This window comes from Triturus cristatus, chromosome 12 (genome assembly GCF_964204655.1).
Source record: "Triturus cristatus chromosome 12, aTriCri1.1, whole genome shotgun sequence".
Taxonomy (NCBI): domain Eukaryota; kingdom Metazoa; phylum Chordata; class Amphibia; order Caudata; family Salamandridae; genus Triturus; species Triturus cristatus.
In genome coordinates, this window is record NC_140595.1 from 697,550,064 (window position 1) to 697,571,224 (window position 21,161).

General features: G+C 43.5%; 1 protein-coding gene across 1 annotated transcript in view; it reads right to left on the reverse strand.

Annotated features, from left to right (window-relative positions):
- LOC146780125 (histidine N-acetyltransferase-like) overlaps window positions 1-21,161 on the reverse strand; it is an 80,926-nt gene that overhangs the window by 19,127 nt on the left and 40,638 nt on the right. The window contains exon 2 of the mRNA XM_085637849.1: window positions 5,456-5,656. Within this exon, the coding sequence (XP_085493975.1) occupies window positions 5,456-5,647 (192 nt within the window). The 5' untranslated portion in view covers window positions 5,648-5,656. The remainder of the gene's footprint in view (window positions 1-5,455; window positions 5,657-21,161) is intronic.

The following is a 21,161-nucleotide window of genomic DNA, read 5'->3' on the forward strand; positions in this document are numbered from 1 at the left end:
ACAGAACCTTGAAGAGCAGCAGATATTGGTGGGAGTAGAAGGCCTTGGAATTTCAAGGCTTGGAGATGAAAGTATCAGACAGCAAGCAGACATTGGTCTGGAGGTCTGATGTTGGAAAGGTTTGCAAAGGAATCAGAGAGAGCACTCAGGAAACACACCTTTAGAGCTGATCAAATGTTATCAGAAGTAAGACTAAAGGGCCATGAGACCCACCAGAGGATTAACAGTGGATTTAAGATAACCAGTGAAGGGACTCAATGAGCCAGCATGGTGACACAGAGAGAAGGGAGGAGAGAGATGACCCATGTAAATAGATCACAACAGGGCCAGAAGTGATCTCTAAATATGGCAGGCGGGAGTCCTTTCAGGGTGAAGGAGATAATGACGTCTGCCATACAGACAGACAGTGGTCTCCTGCTGAAGCTTACCTCAGGCTGTTTTTCATTACCATCCAGAAGCCTTTATTCAGCTCCATTTTTTCAATGTTTCTATCTGTGATGTCAATATTAATGACTATAACTGATACATATTTCTAGAAAGGTTCACTGGTTACTACCTTTGTAGGTTATCTATTTAAACCCATTGATGATAGTGTTGTATTATAGACCAATTAGGACCTCAGGAGCGGGTCTTCATCAGGACAGGGTAACCGATAAAAAATGGGGGGGGGGCAGCCTACAGAGGAGAGGGAGCATAAATCACATTAAAAATTAAAATAAAGAAAAGTGTGTGTAATGATGATATGGATTCTTTTCCTGGCGTGCAACAGCTCACCTGGACTTATGCAGAGTCTGTTGAGGAAACTAACCGATGAATCAGGACATCCGCGAAGGCCAACAAGGCTCTTCATCTATGGGGTAAATGTCCTCTTTCCACTATAAATGTAACATGAAACCAACATTAATTGTGGAAACAACAAAACTCTTTAAGGTGGGTCATGGCAGGTCAACAGTCCAGAAAATCTGAGGCCTCATATTAAACAAAGATGCTGCACTTTTAGCCAGCAGCCAGGTATTCAGCAAAATATTCTGAAGTAGCTGGACAACAGCTGGCTACCTGGCAGGGGAATATCACTTCTGAACTAGCTCCCAGATAATGAATATGAAGTCTGGAATATTTTAACTGGTGAACAAATAAATAGGTGAGTGTTCGTAATATTAAGCCAATAGCGGAGAACAAGAGATCCAGCGCTATTTGGCCAATATACGGGCAAACAGCAGAGCAACTTCGCTATTTGTCTGGTGTCCTTCTAAATAGTAGAGATTGTGTACCATTTGGCTTAAAACCAGTGTAACTCCTGGGATTTTTTTATTTAATTACGTGGTGTATGGATAAAGGCTATAGTCTAGATGTTATTTAGCCAGCAGCCGGGTTTAAAGCGAAGTTTTTGTATTGGTTTGTCTAGTGGCTAGTTAGTACAAAATACATGTTTGATTAGTGGCCATTTAAACAATAGAGAAACTTCACTTTTTTCCTGATTGCTTGGCTGCAGCACCAAATAAAGATTTACTCTGTGCTTGGCCTACAACCAAATATTGCAGAATCTTTGCTGTTTAGTTGGCCATTGTGTAATTAGTGGCTTTCTTTGCTATTTGACCAACTGCCTGTAAAATAGCACAGAAGCTCTGCTATTTGGCTGGCCTGTGGACCATCAGCATGGATATTCGTGAAGTTGATTTGCAAGGCTCTCAGCCAAAATCTGCATATTCTCTGATTTCGATGCCTTGGCCAGGTAAATAGTGAAAAAACACTATTTACTAGAGACTGGCTATGTAAGCAGGCACCCCAAAAACCAAATACGTCAATCCAAAAGAGAAAAAGAACAGTTACTGGTGCTTTCCTTCAGTCTTTCGCCAATCAAACTGAAATATCTCACAAAGAACTGAACTTGCTTGATTACCATAAAAAACACAAGGGTTGAGACAGCAAACTTTGCAGGAATGGATGAGTGATGCTTTCCCTAAAGTAGCCAAATACAAAATAACACATTACTTATCTTAGGTAGTGCTTCTTCTGGTGGATACTTTATCAAGATGCAGAGTTCTCACCTTAGAATACTCCCCAGCCGCCAAAATTGACCCAGAAAGTTTTCTTCAGCAGTGCTTCCGTTTGCCGCTAGGTGGCGCAGTACAATGTCAGGGTTCTCAGTATCACCCAGAAGTGACAGCACGAAGCCTTATATAGACCACAATCCCGTGTGGTAACATCTATTTACTTTTATCCCTTTCCGTGCCCTCAGAAGCAGAGAATGATTAATTGTCTGCACCAGTGTGAGGCATACTAACATAGGGCATCAAAAAAACAAAGTGATGGATGGAATACTTGAATTAATCTCAGTCACTGGCAATCGATTGGGCCGCATCCCAATCCTTCATTTTTCACCCACCATGCCACCTCAGTTTGGACCAAGCTATGTGCATATCAGTTTTGACCCTGCACCAATGAGAACAGTGCAGGCCGAACTGCCAGGCCAGTTCATCCCTGAACCAGAACATAAGCAACCCAGGACAGATTTAACTCACTTTTTGGGATCATCAGCCAGGTGAAGCTTGATTTCAGTGGCACAGTGAACACCCACATCTGGGCATAAATGTCTCACTTAGGGCATCAAAAAATAAAGTGATGGGTAGATTGGGATGTGAGCCTGAGCGATTGCCATTGGCTGAGATTAATTCAAGCATTTCATCCATCACCTTGTTGTAATTGCAGTATATCTTGATTCCAGTGGCACAGTGCTCACTGTGTCACTGGAATCAAGCTACACCTGGCTGATGAGTCCTTAGGGTGGAACCAGTCCTAGGTTGCTTGTATTCCTGTTCAGGAAGGACCTGACTTGACAGTTCGTGCTGGACTGTTCCCATTGGAGCAGGATCCAGATTGATTTGTATGTGGCTGGGTCCGAACTGAGGCGGCATCGTGGGTGAAAAACCTTGGATTGGGATGCTGCCCCAAACAATTGTCAGAGGCTGAGATTAATTCATGCATTTCATCATCTCTCTATTGTTGTTAAAGTTAACTCCTTAAGTGGGATGGGTATGCCCAGACATGGGTCCGGTGCTCACTGTGCCACGGGAACCAAGCTGTACCTCGCTGAACAGACCTTATCAGGCCGGGGACTGATCCTGGGTTGCTTGTATTCTGGTTCCGGGAGGCCCTAGCTTGGCAGTTTGAGCTAAACTGTTCCCATTGGAGCAGGGTCAAAACTGATTTGCATATGTCTGGGCCCAAACTGAGGTGACATGGTGGGCGAAAAACAGTGGATTGGGATGCAGCCCAAGCTATAGCCAGTAGGTGAGATTCATTCAAGCATTCCATCCATCACGTTGTTGTATACTAACTTGAGACTTTTTAAAATGTTAAAGAGAGGTCTCTCCATAGTAAGGAGAGGCAGGAGGGCAGTGAGGAACCTTTGGTTGGAAAGAATGTCCACCAGAAAGAGTGTTATTGAAATGTTGGACGATGGAGCATCTGCCGGTTTTTAATGGCTGCTGTGTTACTGTCCACCTTGCCCACCTCCAAATCAGGCCTTTTCGCAGAATATCTATTAGGAGCACTGACATCTTTGAAGTTTGGAATACACTACAAACTGAGGGGTATGTTCAGTTTGGACTTTGAGGCTGGAAACTTAAGGTAGTAACAGAGCTTCTTGCAGGGCAATGTTAGTGTAATATAGTGTAATTTTATTTCTATAGCGCTTACTACCCTGACAAAGCATCAAAGTGCTTGTATTGTCAACTCACACTTAGGTAAAAGCAATCTTCAGGAAGTATATCTGGAAAGGGTGTAATTTAGGCTAAGGTGCATTCAGGACAATGAGGAGAGAGACCTGTAGATGTAGCAAGAGTGACTCTTTTGCTGCAACAACATTTATAACCCTATCCACTCTAAACAGCATAGAGAGGGCATCAGCAGATCTTTGCAAAAGAAGTTCAAAACTGCTTAATGCTGCCAAAGTGTGAAGAGCCTAAAAACTTGCACAATGAAAGCAAGTTAAAGTTTTGTAGTGTGCAAGCATAAAGAGTAGAGGCGAGTGGAGAGGAATATTCATGTGATCTGATTCTTTTTAAAAGAGACTGTACATAGTAGAAGAAGAGTGAGCTGAGGCCTGGTGAGGAGGTACACTGCCTGAGTATAGCCACACTAAGAAAAAGAGGTGTGAAGACAGGATCAGCACACTGACACAATCCTAGACAGGTGAGGATGAGAGGACCAGAGAGAGGAAAGAAGACTTAGTGCATTCAAAAAGGATACTGTAGAAAGCTGGAGACAGGCATAAGAAATGTGGGTAGAGTCAGTGCAATGAGAAGAAAGAGAGGGAGAAGAGACCTAGGTACACTCACAATGTAAACAATGACAGCTATTGAGGAGAAAAGGGACTCTGGAACAATTACAATGAAGGAAAGACAGAGTGAGGTACAGAGAAAGAGCTGGCGAGGGGGTACAGAGAAAGAGCTGGCGGGGGGATACAGAGAGAGAGCAACAGAGGGTACACAGAGAGAAGAATAGGGCATACAGAGACAGAACGGGCAAAGGATAGAGACAGAGTAGGTGACGGGACACAGAGACAAAGAGGATACAAAGCGTGAATGGCAGAGGGGACACAGCTGCAGAGAACACAGAGCAGTAAAGTGGACACAGAGACAGAGCGGGAGAGGGGATACAGAGAGAGCGGCAGAGGGGATACAGAGAGAGCGGCAGAGGGGATACAGAGACAGAGCGTCAGAGGGGATACAGAGACCGAACGGCATAGGGAACACTGAGACTGAGTGGGCAAGAGAATACAGAGATATAGTGGGTGAAGGAATACAGAGACAGAGTGGCAGAGGGGACAAAGAAGATGGCAGGTGGCGGAATACAGTGACAGAGCGGCAGAGGGGATACAGAAACAGAGTGGCAGAGGGGATGCAGAGAGAGCAGAGAAGGAATACAGAGACAGAATGGCAAAGTGGAGTCAGAGAGGATGCAGAGACAGAGCAGCAGAGGGGATACAGAGGTAGAGCAGGTGATGGGACACAGATTCAGAGCGGCAAAGAGGATAATGTGACAGAGCGGCAGAGGGAATACAGAGAAAGATCAGCAGATGGGTGCAGAGGCAGGGAGGATATAGAGACAGAGAGGCAGAGGGAATACAGAGGCTGAGTGGAAGAGGTAATACAGAGACAGAGGGTGAGGAGCTACAGAGAGTGAGCAGCGGAGGGGATATACAGTGAAAGAGCAGAAGAGGGGATACCGAGTGAAAGAGGACAATGTACAGCACTAGTAGAGAGAAAAGAGACCTATGGCCACGGCGGTACCAAAAACATAATAAAGCTGCAAAGGCAATAGAGTGTCCGGAAATGGATAATATTTAGACACATTGACCCTGGGAGAGGTGGTGCTCAGATTTGGAATTGGTGATGGGCAGAGGAAGGCTTGCAAGAAGTTGATTGAATGACCAGCATCTTGGATAACTCACCACCTGCCCTTTGCGTTTGGCTACAAATGTCCTCCGGTTGGTCTCCTTCAGCCAGCTGTGGTATTTCACTGGTAAGTAGTCCATTCCTCGATAAACATCTCCAGAAATGGCCATAACGCCTTCAAAGTCCTCAGCGGTTGCAAGATGGAATTCGAGCTGATGGTCTATCCCAGGTGGCTTTGGACAAGCCATCAGTCCTGCCTGTTTTAACCAAACATTTATATGAAAGCTGGAATAAGATATTGGTGTTTGGAATGAGAGAGTTGAATCGTCAGTTTGTGGTTGCGTTACAATCTGTGCAATGAGTTACGTTGGACCAAAGAGCTTCGATATAAAATAAATTGCAATGATTAACAAGCTCTGGGATTGATAGTCGAAAATATACACCAACAAAACAGGAGGCAGACATTAGGAAATTCATGTGCATGAATGTACTGAAGTGCAGTGCTTCATTAGCGTCGAATGTTGCTGGCGGTGCGTGCCAGCACTCATTTTTGGAAACTGGGACATCGTTTTTATCATCAGACTTTGAACCAGATCAAGAGAGGTAGACCAGAGAATGGAGAAACAAGGAGGAAGAAAAATAAAGGAACACAGTGACAAAGGGCAAATATGTTTTGTATAGTTTGTAGAGGTGTAGGAGAAATTATATAACAAATCTAAAAATGAATAATTTTTTATTAAATAATGGAATTCATTGTTTGTGTTAATTAAACTGTTATTTTTAATTCTAAATAACATTGTATTTATTGCTTGTTATTAATTAGCGAATAAAGTTTGGTATTTTAAATAAAATAGTACTTGTATTAATTTATGATATGTATTAATATAGTTCATTGGTTTATTTTTTTTCAAACAATTATATCTACACTTTTTATATTTATACAGCTTAAAAAAAAATAAGTATACTTTTGAAATGATTTAGTCTGTTTCTAATAGTGCAGTGGGAGTAGTACATGTTACCCCTTTACGATCCAACAATTTCCCTACTTTTTCATTGACTGAAGTGGAAATTGTAAATTTTATCCATCTGCATTCAAACAGTTTCCCTACTTTTCTACTGACTGGAGTGGGAATAGTAAATGATATCCCTCTGCAAGCCAATACTTTCCCTACGCTCGCACAGAAGTGGCAATAGTAAATTTTAACCCTCCCCAATCCAACACTTTCCTTACTTTTCCTCTGACTGGAGTAGGAATAGTAAATGTTAACCCTCCGCAATCCAAAACTTTGACTACTTTAGCACTAACTGGAGTGGTATTAGTAAATGTTACCCCTCCGAAGTCCAACACTTTCCCTACTCTTGATATGAGTGGAGTGGGAATTTTACATTTTAACTGTACTGAGTCTAACACTTTTTATACTGTTGTTTAAATTGGAGTGTGAATAGTATATGTATTATCTGTAGATTTTTAAAGTTTAGTTTATGTTTACTAAAATTATATTATGTTTGTGTATTTAAAATTAATATTTATAATTAATGTTTTTAATCTTTAATATATTTTATTTGTAATTAAATGAGAATGTTTAAATATTTTTAAGTCACTGGTTACATGTGTGTATGTGTATATATTTATATTTTATTTACTTAATTATTATATTATAATATACATTGATATTATTAGTTTAATCATATTTTTAATTATATATGTAACTAAATATTAATATATATTTTCTTTTTAATAAGTACACGTAATATTTATTTTAAAATTATTTACATTTTAATTTGTATTCTATATCAGTTACTTAGTAATATATTTAATGTTTAATATTTATATGTATTTAAAAAAAAGAAATGTTGCACAACAATATTAGTGACAATGATATTTTTAGCCTTTATTTCAATATAGCATGACGAGATTTTTGACAACAATATGAATACCATGATATTTTGGTAGGGCGATAGTTTCAGAGGCGATATTATGTAAGTGAACCCTTCATGAATTGACAAATTGCAATACTTACCAACAGTGACTATATTTTCAATAAAGCATTATTTATGTCTTTGAATCTTTTTTAAACATTTTTCAGGCCACAAACTGCAGCCATAGTACTAACCACAAGAGGTCCCTGCACTCCAGCTGAAAAGCATACAGCTCCAGCTGCTTTAAAAAATAAGGCAAGGTGACTCATTGTTATGGTGCTGGGGCAAGCACAACAAATGGCATTACTAGGGGCCCCCACTGCCCCAGCCAGCTCCTTAGGCAGCACCCATTGTGGTGCAGTCAGGAGCCGGCATTGTTTTTTTTAAGTGGGTGCTCCGGTGACCACCCGGGGCACCTAAAAAGCAGCCTTCATTGGGAGCGGCTAGGGAAACCCAAGGCCCCCGTGGCCGCCGGCAGCTTCCAAGACAGCACCCATTGTGTTGCTGGAGACAGTGGACTTTCATTTTGCTCCTGGCCTAGCGGGCAGCATTTTTCTCTGCTACCAATCAGGCAGGAGTAAAGTTGTGTTCCCTGCCCAGCAGAGTGTGGGCAGGGAATAAAAATTATATTCCCTGCCCGCACTCTCCCGAGCTGGAAACACCAATGTACCTGGGACACTGCACCAACATGGGGCCCCTAGGGACGACATATGACCAGGGGAGCGGGCCTGACAACTCCCCCACCAAAACACACTCGACCCACAGGTTGAGATCCCTGGGGCCTCAAAGAGGCTCTGTGAAGGGGGTTGCATCCCCTCCCCTAAAAAAAAAATCGGCTCTATGGGAGGGGTTTCCTAGGGCCTAGAAAGGCTCATGGAGGAGTGTTGCACACCCTGTCCCGATTTTTAAAAAAGCAGTACGGAGGAATGGGGTGCCCAGCATCTAAGAAGGCTCAGGGAGGGGAAGCCACATGTCCATTTCCCATTCATTAAAAAGAACCCCCAGGGGATGGCGTCCCCGGGGACTAAAAAGGCTCCAAAAAACAAAACAACATCTCAGGCCCGGGTCCACAAGAGGATCCAAAACAGTTTTAAAAATACATTTTTGTCCCCATAGTGGGTCCCCCTGCTCCCACCCCCCATGAGGCGGAGAAGGACAGGGTAGTCCCCGAGTCCTAATGTACATGCTGCCATCGTTGTTGATGTGATGGGAGGCAATCCGATCCTAACTTTTGATCTGCTGGATTCACGGATACTCTGTGGCATGATATATACATACATTTTAAACATTAATTACTCAAAACTACTGAATGGACTTATCTCAAATCACAACAAGCAAGCTTTCCAGACTAAGATCTAGCTTGCTGCCACATTTGGTGCATTTCCATTCCGCAGATTTTGCGTTATCGCTGTTCAATTTTCCTATAGAAAACGCGTTTTGGGACACCCCTCTTTTTCCGAGCCCCCGCTTGACAGATCCAGGAAGGAGATGGGGTAGGTGAACATTTTTTTAATGTTTTATAAAGATGCGTCAAACGGCACCAAAGTTATTAGCAAACCAATAAATGCTTTCCTTATGGAAATGTGGTTCTGCTATAACTACTTATGTAAACATGCCTTCACAGTAAGTATGTTGGTTCTCAAAAGTCTTGCCAAAATATATTTGCTCCATCGCAGTCTGTTACCAATATTCTGTTGGAATACTGATGAACCAGCCATACCAGGGGAAAGAAGGTCTTTGAGCATTATCATATTGTCGCAGACCCCCATTATTAATTCTTGTTTCCATTTTGATGGATTGCACACTCTAAAGAGATATGAAGACAGCTCCCGTCAGGCATGGTAGTTCATTGTATTATTTGTTCATGCTTTTATTTGCAGTTTTACAATTAGAAAAATCTTAACTAAAACGGGACAGTCACAACAAACAAATGCACAGGACAGGATCAGCCATCCAATTGGGAAGTTTGCATAGCTGTCTCATTCACTGTAACTGACATGATTTTGAGTGAAGTTTGCATTGCTGTTGACTGTACTGTACCTGCTATGTCTGAGTGGAACTTGCTCTGTGTCCTGCACCTGCTGTGTCTTACAGAGAAGATTGCACTGCTGGTGCTTAAGCTACGACTGTTGTTTACTGAGAGAAATTTGCACTGCTGCTGACGGTAGTGACTATGTACTCAGTTTCAGAATCAGTATTGCAGTGATCCAACCTGTACCCTGGCTGTGCTCGGTGTGAAGAAAATATTTACCAATTCTCCATTCAATCAATCAATCAGGGGCTTGTATCGTGGCTACTCACCCGTGAGGGTCTCAACGCGCTGGAGGGAGGTGGGGGGGGTGTTGAGGAGGGCTGCAGGTCATTCTGGGTGTAGGATCATTTGAAGAACCAGGTCTTGAGGCCCTTCTTGAATTGGGTCAGTGACACATATTGCCCGAGTTGGAGGGGCAGGGTGTTCCAGGTCATGGTGGCGAGGTAGGAGAAGGATCTTCCTACGGTGCTTGTCTTGTGCATATGGGATAGCGGCTAAGGTGAATTGGGTGGAACGGATTTGACTGGCGGGTATGTGGGATGTGAGATGGTGGTTCACGTATGCTGGACCTTCGTCGTGCCAGTGGAGTTGTTGGAGGTGTTGCATGATGTGACTGCAGCAGGGAATGTTGAAGACCATTCTGGCTGTGGCGTTTAGGACGTTCTGTAGATTCTTGAGCTGTTTCTGGGTGATGCCGGCATAGAGTGTGTTGCTGTAGTCAAGTCTGCAGGGGATGAGTGCATGTGTGACTGTCTTTCTGGATTCTGTGGGGATCCATCTGAATGTCTTTTGGAGCAGTGAGAGTGTGTGGAAGCAGGCTGAGGAAGCTGATTTGATTTGGTGGTTCAGTGTGAGTGATGAGTCGAGTATAATGCTGATGCTGAGGTTGCGTGTGTGGTCCGTTGGGGTGGGAGAGTCATCTCAGGCTGAAGGCGTGCATCCCAGGATGAGTATTTCAGTCATTTGTTAGCTGAGCTTGAGGCAGCTATCTTCCATCCAGGTAGCTACATCCTTCATTCCGCTATGGAAGTTGGTTCTGGCGGTTTGGGGTTTGTTGGTGAGGGAGAGGATCAGCTGGGTGTCGTCGGAGTAAGAGACGATGTTGAGTCCCTGGCTTCTAATGAAGGCTGCAAGGGGGCCATGTAGATGTTGAAGAGGGTGGGGCTCAGGGAGGAACCCTGGGGCACTCCGCAGCTAATCTCTGTAGGTACAGAGAGGGACAGGGGTAATCTGATTTGCTGAGCCTGGCCGGTGAGGAAGGAGTGAATCCAATCCAGTGTCTTGTCCTAGATGCAGGCTTTGTGGAGTCTCTTGATTAGGGTGCAGTGGGAGATGGTGTTGAAGGTGGCCGAGAGGTCCAGTAGGATGAGGACTGTGTTCTCAGCCCGGTCGAGGGGGGAGCGGATGTCATTGGTGGCAATGAGGAGTGTGGTTTCCATGCTGTAGCTGCTTCAGAAGCCAATTGGGAGGTTCCAGGACGTAGTTTAGTTCTAGGAAGGCAGAGAGTTGGGCATAGACGGCCCTCTCGATGACCTTGCCTGGTAAGGTGAGGAAGGAGATGGGTCTGAAGTTCTTGAGGACGGCTTCTTCAGCAGGGGTTTGATCTCAGCATGTTTCCAGTCTTCGGGGAAGGTGGCGGTTTCAAATGGAGAAGTTGAAGGTACGGCGAAGCTGGGGGGAGATGGCGGCTCTGTGTAAGATGTGGTGCGGGCAAGGATCCGAAGAGGGCTTCTGATGTGATGATCTTCATTGTCTTGAGCATGTCCTATGGTGTGAGCGGGGTCCAGCAGAGCACGGTCTGTTGAGGTGCAGCGAGGTTGCGTGCGGTTGTGGCGGGTGAAGCAGCTGGGTCTAGATATCGAAGCGGTTATAGCTCTGCCGGATCTTGTGGTGGAAAAAGGTGCAGAGTTTGTTGTAGAGGTCTTTGGAGAGAGGAACGTCTGTGGTCTCGCTGTTGGGCTTGGCAATTTCCTTGACGATGGCGAAGAGTACTTTGCTGTTGTATGCGTTGGCGCTTAGTCTGTCTAGGAGGGCCGTTTTCTTTGTGATTTCGAGGAAGAGGTGGTGTGCGTTGATGGCGAATTTGAAGGTAGCGTGGGTTTCTCTGGTTTTGTCATTTCTCCATCTCTTCTCGAGTTATCTGCAGGTGCATCCGGATTTGTGGAGTGTGGGAGTGAACCAGCTGGCTTTCTTGGAGTGTTGCTTGCCTGTTTTTTTTCTTGAGGGGTGCCAGGGTGTACACGCAGTTAGAGATCCATCCGTGGAGGGTGTGCGCTGCGGTGTTGGCATCCATTGGCAGAGCGGTTGTACTGAGGGAGTAGATGTGAAGTTCTTTGGTGCCCTTGATCCAGCTGCGGCGGGTGGGGCGGTGGTGTACAGTGGGTGTGTAGAAGGCGAGATGTACGCAGTGGAGGTCGGTCCAGGAGAGTTCGGTGGTGTGGCTGTAGCTGATATTCCCGCTGGCAGAGAAGACTGTGTAGAGCGTGTGTCCGGCTGTGTGGTCCGATGTGGTGACTATCTGCTAGAGTATGATGTTGGCGATGTTCTCCAGTAGGGAGGTGGTGTTCTGGTCTCTGGGGTTGTCCATGTGGAAGTTAAGGTCTCCAAGTAGGATGTAGTTTGTGTATGCGATGAGGTCTACGATGGAGTTGGAGAAGGCGGTCAGGGTCAAGGGGCCTGTACACGAGGGTGCAGCAGAGTGTGGTGTTAGGGTTGATCAGGAACTGGAAGTGGAGGTGTTCCATGGGCTTCTTTGGGTCGTCAGAGTGCGTGGTCAGTCGGAAGGGGTTCTTGTGAATGATGGTGATGCATGCTCCTGGGTGATAGGGGCAGTCCTTGCGGGTGATTTTGTAGCAGTCTGGGATGGCGATGTTCAGTCTAGAGCAGTTCAGGTTTCCGTGAAGCAAGCAATGTCAGGAGAGGTGGCGTCAAGGAGGTCCCAGATTGCTGTGGCGTGTTTATGGAGGGAACACGCATTGAGGAGGATGCAGTTGAGCCGGTCGGGTGCGCCATTGGTCGGCTGGGTGTCCAGAGGAGCTGGCGTGAATGAAGGTGCAGTTGCAGGTCCGGCAGGCAAAGAGTCAATGGGTCTTCTTCGGTGATGACTGATGGCAGGCGGTGTGGTCTCCAGAGTTGAGGGTGAGAAGCTTCCCTACTATTATAATGTTTAGGATCAGAGGGGCAGGAAACCTTTCACCATCTTCTGTGTCTTTCACAATCTGATTTGGAGGATTTAAATGTGTATGAGTTGTGCATTAAGAAACTTGATGATCACTTTCTGCTAAAGGTCAGCACTATTCTTGAACGTGATCATTTTGCTGGAAGGTTTAAGAAGGACGGAGAATCAGTACAAGTTTATGTTGCTGAATTGTGCAGACTTCGTTCTTCATGCACATTTGGGGGTATGGTAGATGAACGTATTCATGACCCATTCATTGTGGACTGCGGAATTGAAAGGGTTAGAGGTGAGCTATGGCTGAAGGATAAGCCCACTCTGGATGAGTTGTTGATTGTAGCAAAACGTGTGGAACATTCAATGGAGTGCACTGGCGTGATTTAGAAGGGGAAGGAAAAGGATCAGGGGTGAGTGTAGTTAAGGAAAAAGTTTAGAAGAGTTATGTGAACTCAGATGAGTGTGTTGATAAAGGCAGACCTGCTACACGTAGGTGTTACCTTTATGACAGAACTGACCATCTTGCAAATGACAAAAGGTACCCCGCACTGAAAGTTACATGTTTTAAGTGTAAGAAAAAGGGTCACTTTTCTGCAGTGTTGAAAATGAAAATTTCCAAACCCAAAATTAAACAAATATGGGTTGAGAGTGACCAAGAGGATGATGAGTCTGGTTTTTGTGCATGGGCAAAGAGTCCTTCAAGTTGGAGGTGAAGGAAAAGTCAAAGCCAGACCTGTTGATACAATTTCCATGGAAGGTGAATCTATTGATGTGTTGTTTGATTCAGGAGCTAAAATAAACATTATTTCCAACCACTTTTATCAAACTAAATTGTTGAACAAAAACACATTGTTCAAATGGGATATCAGACCATGTGCATATGGAGGGGAACCCATAAAGCCTCATGGTTATTTCACTGGGGTGATTAAGTATAAGCAATGCCTTACATCTGGTAAGATTTATTTATCTAAGAAGGTTGACAGCATCATTAGTTGGGCTCATCAGGGTCATTTGGGTGTTTTGTTGGACCCCAGCATCTCCTCTCCCATTTGTTTGAAGGGGAGGATGGCATGTTGTAGTGTTGATGCCGTTAACAAAGGAAAATTGTTGGAACAGCGCAAGAATGATTTTCCTGAAGTTTTTAGAGAGGAGCTGGTGTATTTGGAATTTTAGAAGCATGAGATTCGCCTGGTTGCTGAAGCATGTCCAGTGCGCTGTAAAGTTAGGAATGTGTTTATTGCTATACGTGAGGAATTGCGGGAAGAAATTAAGAAACATAAGGGGGTGTTATTGAGGAGGTGGAAGGAACTGAATGGCTTGCACCCATTGTGGCTGCCAGGAAGGCTAATGGTAGCCTACGTTTGTGTGTTGACCAGTGGCATCTCAATAAATGCATGGTCGTGGACAGGTATCCCCTTCCTAACATCACTGAGGTTTTTTGTCGATGGGGGGAGCCACCATGTTTAGTATTATAGACCTCACCTCAGCTTACCCCCAGATTGAACTTAAGGAGTCCTCTAGGGATTTGACAGCGTTTGTAACCCTGGTCGGTACTTTTAGGTTTGTTAGACAACCATTTGGGTTAGTCTTGGTAGCCTCGGGTTTTCAGCAGGTGATGGAAAAGGTCTTACAGGATGTTATAGGGGTGTTTATCAGGACAACATCCTCATCTTCGGTAAGGATGCTGAAGAACATGAAACCTGTGTGAGAGAGGTCTTGAGGAGGCTTGCAGACAGCAATCTCACCATAAAGCCCGAAAAGTGCAAATTTGGACTAGGTCGATCAACTATTTAGGTCATACCATTTCAAGTGAGGGTGTGTTTCCTAAGGCTGAGCTTGTTGACACTATTTCATGCATGAGCCCTCCCACATCCCAGGAAGAAAGTTTTGTGGATGATTGAATTTTACACAAACTTTATTAAGGATTTTGCTGATCTGAGTGCCAACATGAGGTGCCACTTCCTAAGGCAGGATGTGGAGTTCTCTTAGGATGATCTCTGTGAGAAGGAATTTATGTTGCTAGAGAGCCATCTTAGTGCAGCCCCAAAATTAAAGAATTTTGATCCAAAGAAAAGATTGGTTGCCACTGAAGCCAGTCTCAAAAATCTGGGGGCTGTTCTGCAACAGGAAGACCAGCACTGCATGAACACAATCATGTTCACCTCACATGGTTTAAAGGACACAGAGTCTAGATACTCTGTAATTGAGAGGGGGGCTCTAATGGTCTACTGGGCTGTGAAAAAATGTAAAGATTTTTTTGTGGGGATAGCAATTTGTGGTAAGACCGATCTCAAACTCCTGAAGTTTTCAAGATAAAAGAGGTAGATTTGATTTCGGGCTGCAAAACAAAGTGTGTAGTTACCTTACAAGATATTGACTTTGCTACTAAATACTTGTCGGGAGTATGAAACACGATTGCTGACGCTCTTTCCTGACAAGTTTCTATTGGTGGTAAAGAACATGAACTTGATGAGACTGTAGAAGAGAGGAACAGTGGTGTGAGGAGTTGATCAAGGATGAGGTGCTCAAGGAGGTGATGGTGTTGGTCCAACAAGAGTGGAAGTGCAGAAAACAGGGGACTGAAGATTGTTGAAACTATTGATGTGTAAAAGATGAATTCTCTACTGTTGTGTGCAGGTTTAGATTCCGTATATAGCTTTCCCGATTTATGCCCTTATAAAGGTACAATTCACATTGCCCTTATTTTGACATAGAAATCCGGCCCTTATTTAGACATTGTCCGTACAAACCAAATACAGGCATGGCCACCTACATCCGTCCATCCACGTCACAACGAATTCTTGGAAAACCAGACCCATAAGCCTTTAGGAATTTCCCTCAGCTTGAATATTGATTTCTCCAAGAACTCATTAAGTATGCATGAACATCTATTCCTTAGGGGTTCATTCATGACGTTCCTCTGCCCGACTTTTACGTCAATACTGGCATTCCTAGACACCTTCAAGGTATAAATATACCAGCACTTGCCCTGGCAAATTGCGGTTCCCGGAGGATTCGATCCAACCCAGACTACGCGGTTCGCCACGACAAGTTCGGAAGGAGATCGAGTTCCAGCCTGATGCACTGACCTGACACTGCCATCCTCCTTGCAGAGAATCCAGCTCCAGTGCTCTCTGACTTCCCTTGCGGGGGGTTAGACTATCGAGTCCAGAAAAGAGATTTCAACCTCTCTCATTCTAAGGTATGGAGCTGACTAGAACTTAGAGAAACTTTTGGCAACTCTTGGCTAAAATAAAATATAGCTAGCTATACTTTAGAAATGGCACCTACTTCAAACCTCGTACTGCACTTAGGTTAGGTACACTGGGGTAGAACAATTTAGAAGCATCAGATGAGTATCACATTTTAGCTTAAGTTATTTATATATGTATTTTGATTAATGTATGTCATAGCTACAAACCATGCTATTGCAGTATTATTTTATCTTACTGCTAACCTCGTACATATTATACTTTGCAGTCTGTCTTACGATTGTAGCAATTCCTATCTCTTGCATGAGCAATAACACTGTTCAATAAACCCTTTTATTGAAACGCCCGTCTCTCCATTTCTGTGAAACTCTGTAGAAACGAAGCATGAACGATTGACTGAGTGAAACTGTTATCTATTATTTCCACGATTCTGAGACTGTTCCGATTCTAAAAGGAAACAAAGTTGTCATGTTTATGCGGTTGTCAGAGACTAATCTCTCCTTGTATATTCGAGAAGTTTATAGTGACCTCTGGGTTAGCTGGCACACACAAGTAATTAAGTTTAATATACTCGATAGAGACATACTGACCTTAGTCCTATGTCAAATCTATAGTGTATGTTATTCCAATGTGCAGAGCCTATCAGGGATATAGGAACTACACTACACTACAAGCAGGGATTTGCTGTTCAGGGGAACCAGACTGGTACAACCTTTTAGTCTTAGAGAAGAGTTGATCAATCTCACCCATGAGGCACATCAAGGCATGTCTAAGAGTAAAGAAAATATGCATAGCTCGTATTGGTGGACTGGTATGGATAAGGATGTGGAAAGAATGGTGCATGATTGTTCTATGTGTACTCTAATTGATAAATCCAAGCAAACTAGAGTGCAGCCCATGGTTGTCAGGGAGCTCCCTGTTAGACCGTGGGAAGAAGCAGCACTGGATATCGTAGGTCCTATCCATGGTCAGGGGCATCAGATGTTTCTCATTGTGGTGCTTGACATGTATTCAAGGTGTCATGAGGTTTTCTTCACTAGTTCCATAGAGACCAAAGATGTTATAAAAATAGTTTAAGGAACTCATCTCTAGGTAAGGGTTTCCACACTCATTGCTGACGGATAATGGGGTGCAACTCGCCTCCAAAGAAATGGTTGTATTTTTGAATGACAGAAGGATAAAGCACAAAATATTTGCATTGTACCATACCCCAAAAAATGGAATGATTGAGAGGCTGAATAGAGTGCTCAAAGAAACTACCCTTTTGGCCAGGTCCAACGCTTTGGATTGGAAGGAAGAGGTGGTCAGGATGATTGAAATGTACAGGGTCACCCCTCATTACACAACTGGGAAGTTTACCTTTGAACTTTTTCGAGGAAGACTTCCCAATACGTTTGTGAAACCTTCCTGGGTCAATAGTTATGAATCAGAACTGGGGAAAAAAAGTTGGTTGTGATATGTGGCGTCAACGTGAAAAGAAGAGGAGATTTAGGAAAAAAGATTTTGATACTAGGAAGGCCGTAAGGAAAACAGATGTGTGGGTAGGTGATTTCATTATAATCAAATGTCCTAGGAAGGGGAGTGCCGTCCCTAAGTTTGCTTAACCTATGCAAGTCATCAAGTCTTTTAATAATGCAGTTAAGATCCAGGGTCATTGGATATGGAATCTGAATAGGGTGGTTGTATATAAGAGGTTGGAGAACAACAATGATGAGGAGAGCAAGGCAACAAGGAGCTCCAGCAGAGAAGTGAAGAAGCCAGAGTAGTTGAAGGACTATGTCTGACTCTTTGTTGTAGCCTTGATGTTTTTCGGGTTTAACAGAGATGTATTTCTTCTTCACCAGCCTTTGGTTCGCGGGGCATATGGCAATTCAGATGTAGCTTAAAAAATGTATTTTCATGCACAGTATTTAAATGTTGTTCATTTAGTAAAGGAAGGAGGTGTGTAGTAACTGTGTTATCTAACGTGGCACCTATGGGTGTGCTTGAGTGAGCTTCTGAATGCAGGATGGTTGGGATCTTTTTCTGGAATAAATCCTCTTAATTTGGTAACTACTCAGCTCTCTTGTGTCTTCATTGAGCCAAGCACTTCAATTGCCACAGCGACCTTACCAAATTAGGCTGCAAGGCAAATAAATACCAGTACCAGAGTAAGTTTCAACTCCACGGAGGCCAGCCTGAGTAGTAACGGTGTAGTAATTGACATTCAGAAGACCAATGAGTGGTCACTGGAAAATCAGCAGGGTTCTTCCTGAGGAGTAGCAAGGACCTTCCAAAGAATCAGCATGGGCTGCCAAGAAGAACAGAAATGAGCAAAAAGGGACAGTTTAATTTCTGTTCTGACTACTCACAAGGATGGCATCTTCTTAACCAGAGTTCCTGTTCTGCTGACTAATCACACATCTGCTTTACGTTGCTATTGCATCCTTTTATTGCCTGGAACAGTAATCTGTGTTGATACAACTGAACTTGCTGATAAAGTACTAGCACCAAATTTGAAAAACCAAATGGAAAAAAAAGTATTGGCAAAGACAGCAGAGCTAGGGTTTAATGACTTAAAGTATGCAAACAGAATGTGTGCATGCCTGCAAGTGGGTGTGTTAGCACATGAAAGCCGGGACATAGTGTTCGACAGCATACTCATATTGTATCCGCACAGCTGTGGGAAAACAAACACATAAAAGCCAAGATTTAGAAAACTTTGACACAAAGCATTGCTGCAAGCAAAGGTGCTGGGCTCCACTGCGTCAACTAGAGAGAGCATAACTGTGCCAAATGCAGAATGCAGCACGCATGCAAAGCAGAAAAAAGAAAGAGAAATAAAAATAGTTATGCTTGTTACACCAGGCTCAGAGAGGAGCAGGATTTGGGTGCAAATCCAGGTGTACAAGTCTTTGTGGATATGGATTTACATCAGAGTCTATCGGTGGATGCACAGGAACTGCCATGCACCACCCATAGAACATCTCCTTGATGCAAAGTAATGCAAGATAGCGCATTGAGTTGCCTTGCGCTACTTTAAGGTACAAACCAACACAAACTGTGATTAGTGTTGGTTGATAAATCCCAGCAGAAGACTTTGCGTCGGGATGCATTATAAAAGTAACACAAACCCGCTGTAAATCTGGGCTTTAGTTGTCAGCACTGGAATCAGTTCAATCTGTCCAACAAAAGAGAAGGACTGACACACCAATCAACACCGAAAACCGAGGGAAAGCGAATCAACTGTTTCCTTTGGGAGGTTTCCACTAATTGAACAGTTAATAATTCACCAGCTAACGGGTAATAAAGGACAATATTGCTGTGCTATTATCAGTTTGAGCAATACTTGCTCTGCTGACTGGTAGAAAAATGTTCCTTAAAGAATATTAGCAATTTTCTCATATGTAATTAGAGGTGATATGTCCACTCTACCTTCTTATTTTGCTGAACAGACTCACTAATACAGCTTTAACAAACTAGATCTGAGCAGGTTGGCATTGGTAAATACATTTCCAAATATGTTTAAAAAGAGCTCAATGGATGAACTCATTGAAGTCCCGATATATAGTCTTGCTGAGCTGAATCCATTATGAGGGGGTGGGGGAGGGGCTCTGTTTGCTGAAGTTCCGCAACTATGGCAAAGGATCATCAAGTAGGCATCTAAGTAGAGGTTTTCCTGTCTTACTCATCACTGCTGCAAAGGTTAACTACACAATGGTGCAGTAATTCTTGCAGCCATGGTTTGAAAATATTAAAACCATAAAGCATATAAGAAATGAATCATTTAAACCTGTGGGAACACATTTAACGGTTTCTAATTTTAAATGTTAAATAGAGGTTGTCACACTTCAAAATGATCACACTGAAAACCTATGTTTCGATAGAGATTGTTAAACCCTCTCTACAGTGTTTATCCACCTCTGCGCGATGCTAAACCACCATACTACAGGCCGTATTAACCACTGCATGATGCGAAACCACCACACTACAGTCCATATCAGTCAATGCATGATGGTAAACCACCATCCACTACTGCACAATGCTAAAGCACCAGCCCCTCTGCACAATGCTAAACCACCAACCACCACCCTACAGTCCTTACCCTCCACGATGTTAAACCACCACACTGCAGTCCTTATCCACCTCTGCACGATGCTAAACCACCACATTACACTCCTTATCCGTAGTTGCATGATGCAAAATCACCACACTGCAGTGTTTATCTACCATTGCATGATTCTAAATCACCACACTGCAGTCCATATAAGCCACTGCATGATGGTAAACCACCTCACTACAGTCCTTATCCACCACTGCATGATGGTAAGCCACCACACTACAGTTCTTATCCATAGCTGCATGATGCTAAACCATCACACTGCAGTCCTTATCCACCTCTGCACAATGCTCAACCACCACACTACGCTCCTTATCCACCGCTGCATGATGCTAAATCACAACACTACAGTCCTTATCCACTACTGCAAGATGGTAAACCACCACACTGCACTCCTTATCCACCGCATGATGGTAAGCCACGACACTACAGTCCTGATCCACCACTGCTTGATGTTAAACCACCACACTACAGTCCTGATCCACCACTGCATGATGCTAAACCACCACACTACACTACACTACTTATCCACCGCTGCATGATGGTAAACCACCACAATATAGTCCTTATCCACCATAGCATGATGGTAAACCACCGCACTACACTCCTTATCCACCACTCCATGATGCTAAACCACCCCACTACAGTCCTTATCCACCTCTGCATAATGCAAGTTAGTAAATCTTTATTTGGTTATATTCATAGCCATAAAAGAATATAGTATCAAAATACACCCATATTAAGCATAAGAACAGCAACCACACAATATGAACACAAGCTATAAAAGAAGATGATAAAAACAACATATAAAAATCCCTTAAAGATAACAGCCCCCATATCGCTTATATAAAAAAAATCCTTAAATATCAAAAACAAAATTCTTCAGGTCTAGAATGCATCAATATTAACACAGCTCTTAAAAGGCAAGAATCTGTGACTGCAACGTCTTCATCAGATAGAAGCTGAATAAACGTAAGAGCAGATCGAACTTGCATAAAATTCATGAATTTCGGTAGTGGCGCATTGAACAATATTCTAGGTGAGCTAAAACATCTCCAAAACATCGTGAAATGTAGGGTGCCCTGTGGGAACACATTGTCGCAACCGCAGGGACCCAAGGTGCCAGGCGTGTTCAAGCCACTAGGAGAGGCCAGAAGATGATGCAACATGTTAAATCTATATCTGGTCAACAGGAATTTTTCCCTATCACTAGTGACAGTGAATAAATACGGATCCATAGACTGAAATGTTTTTAAAAGAATAGGTCGCCTGGCCATAGGGTTCATTAGTTCTATCTGCTCTCTCTGTAGTGATTTGCATGCTAAAA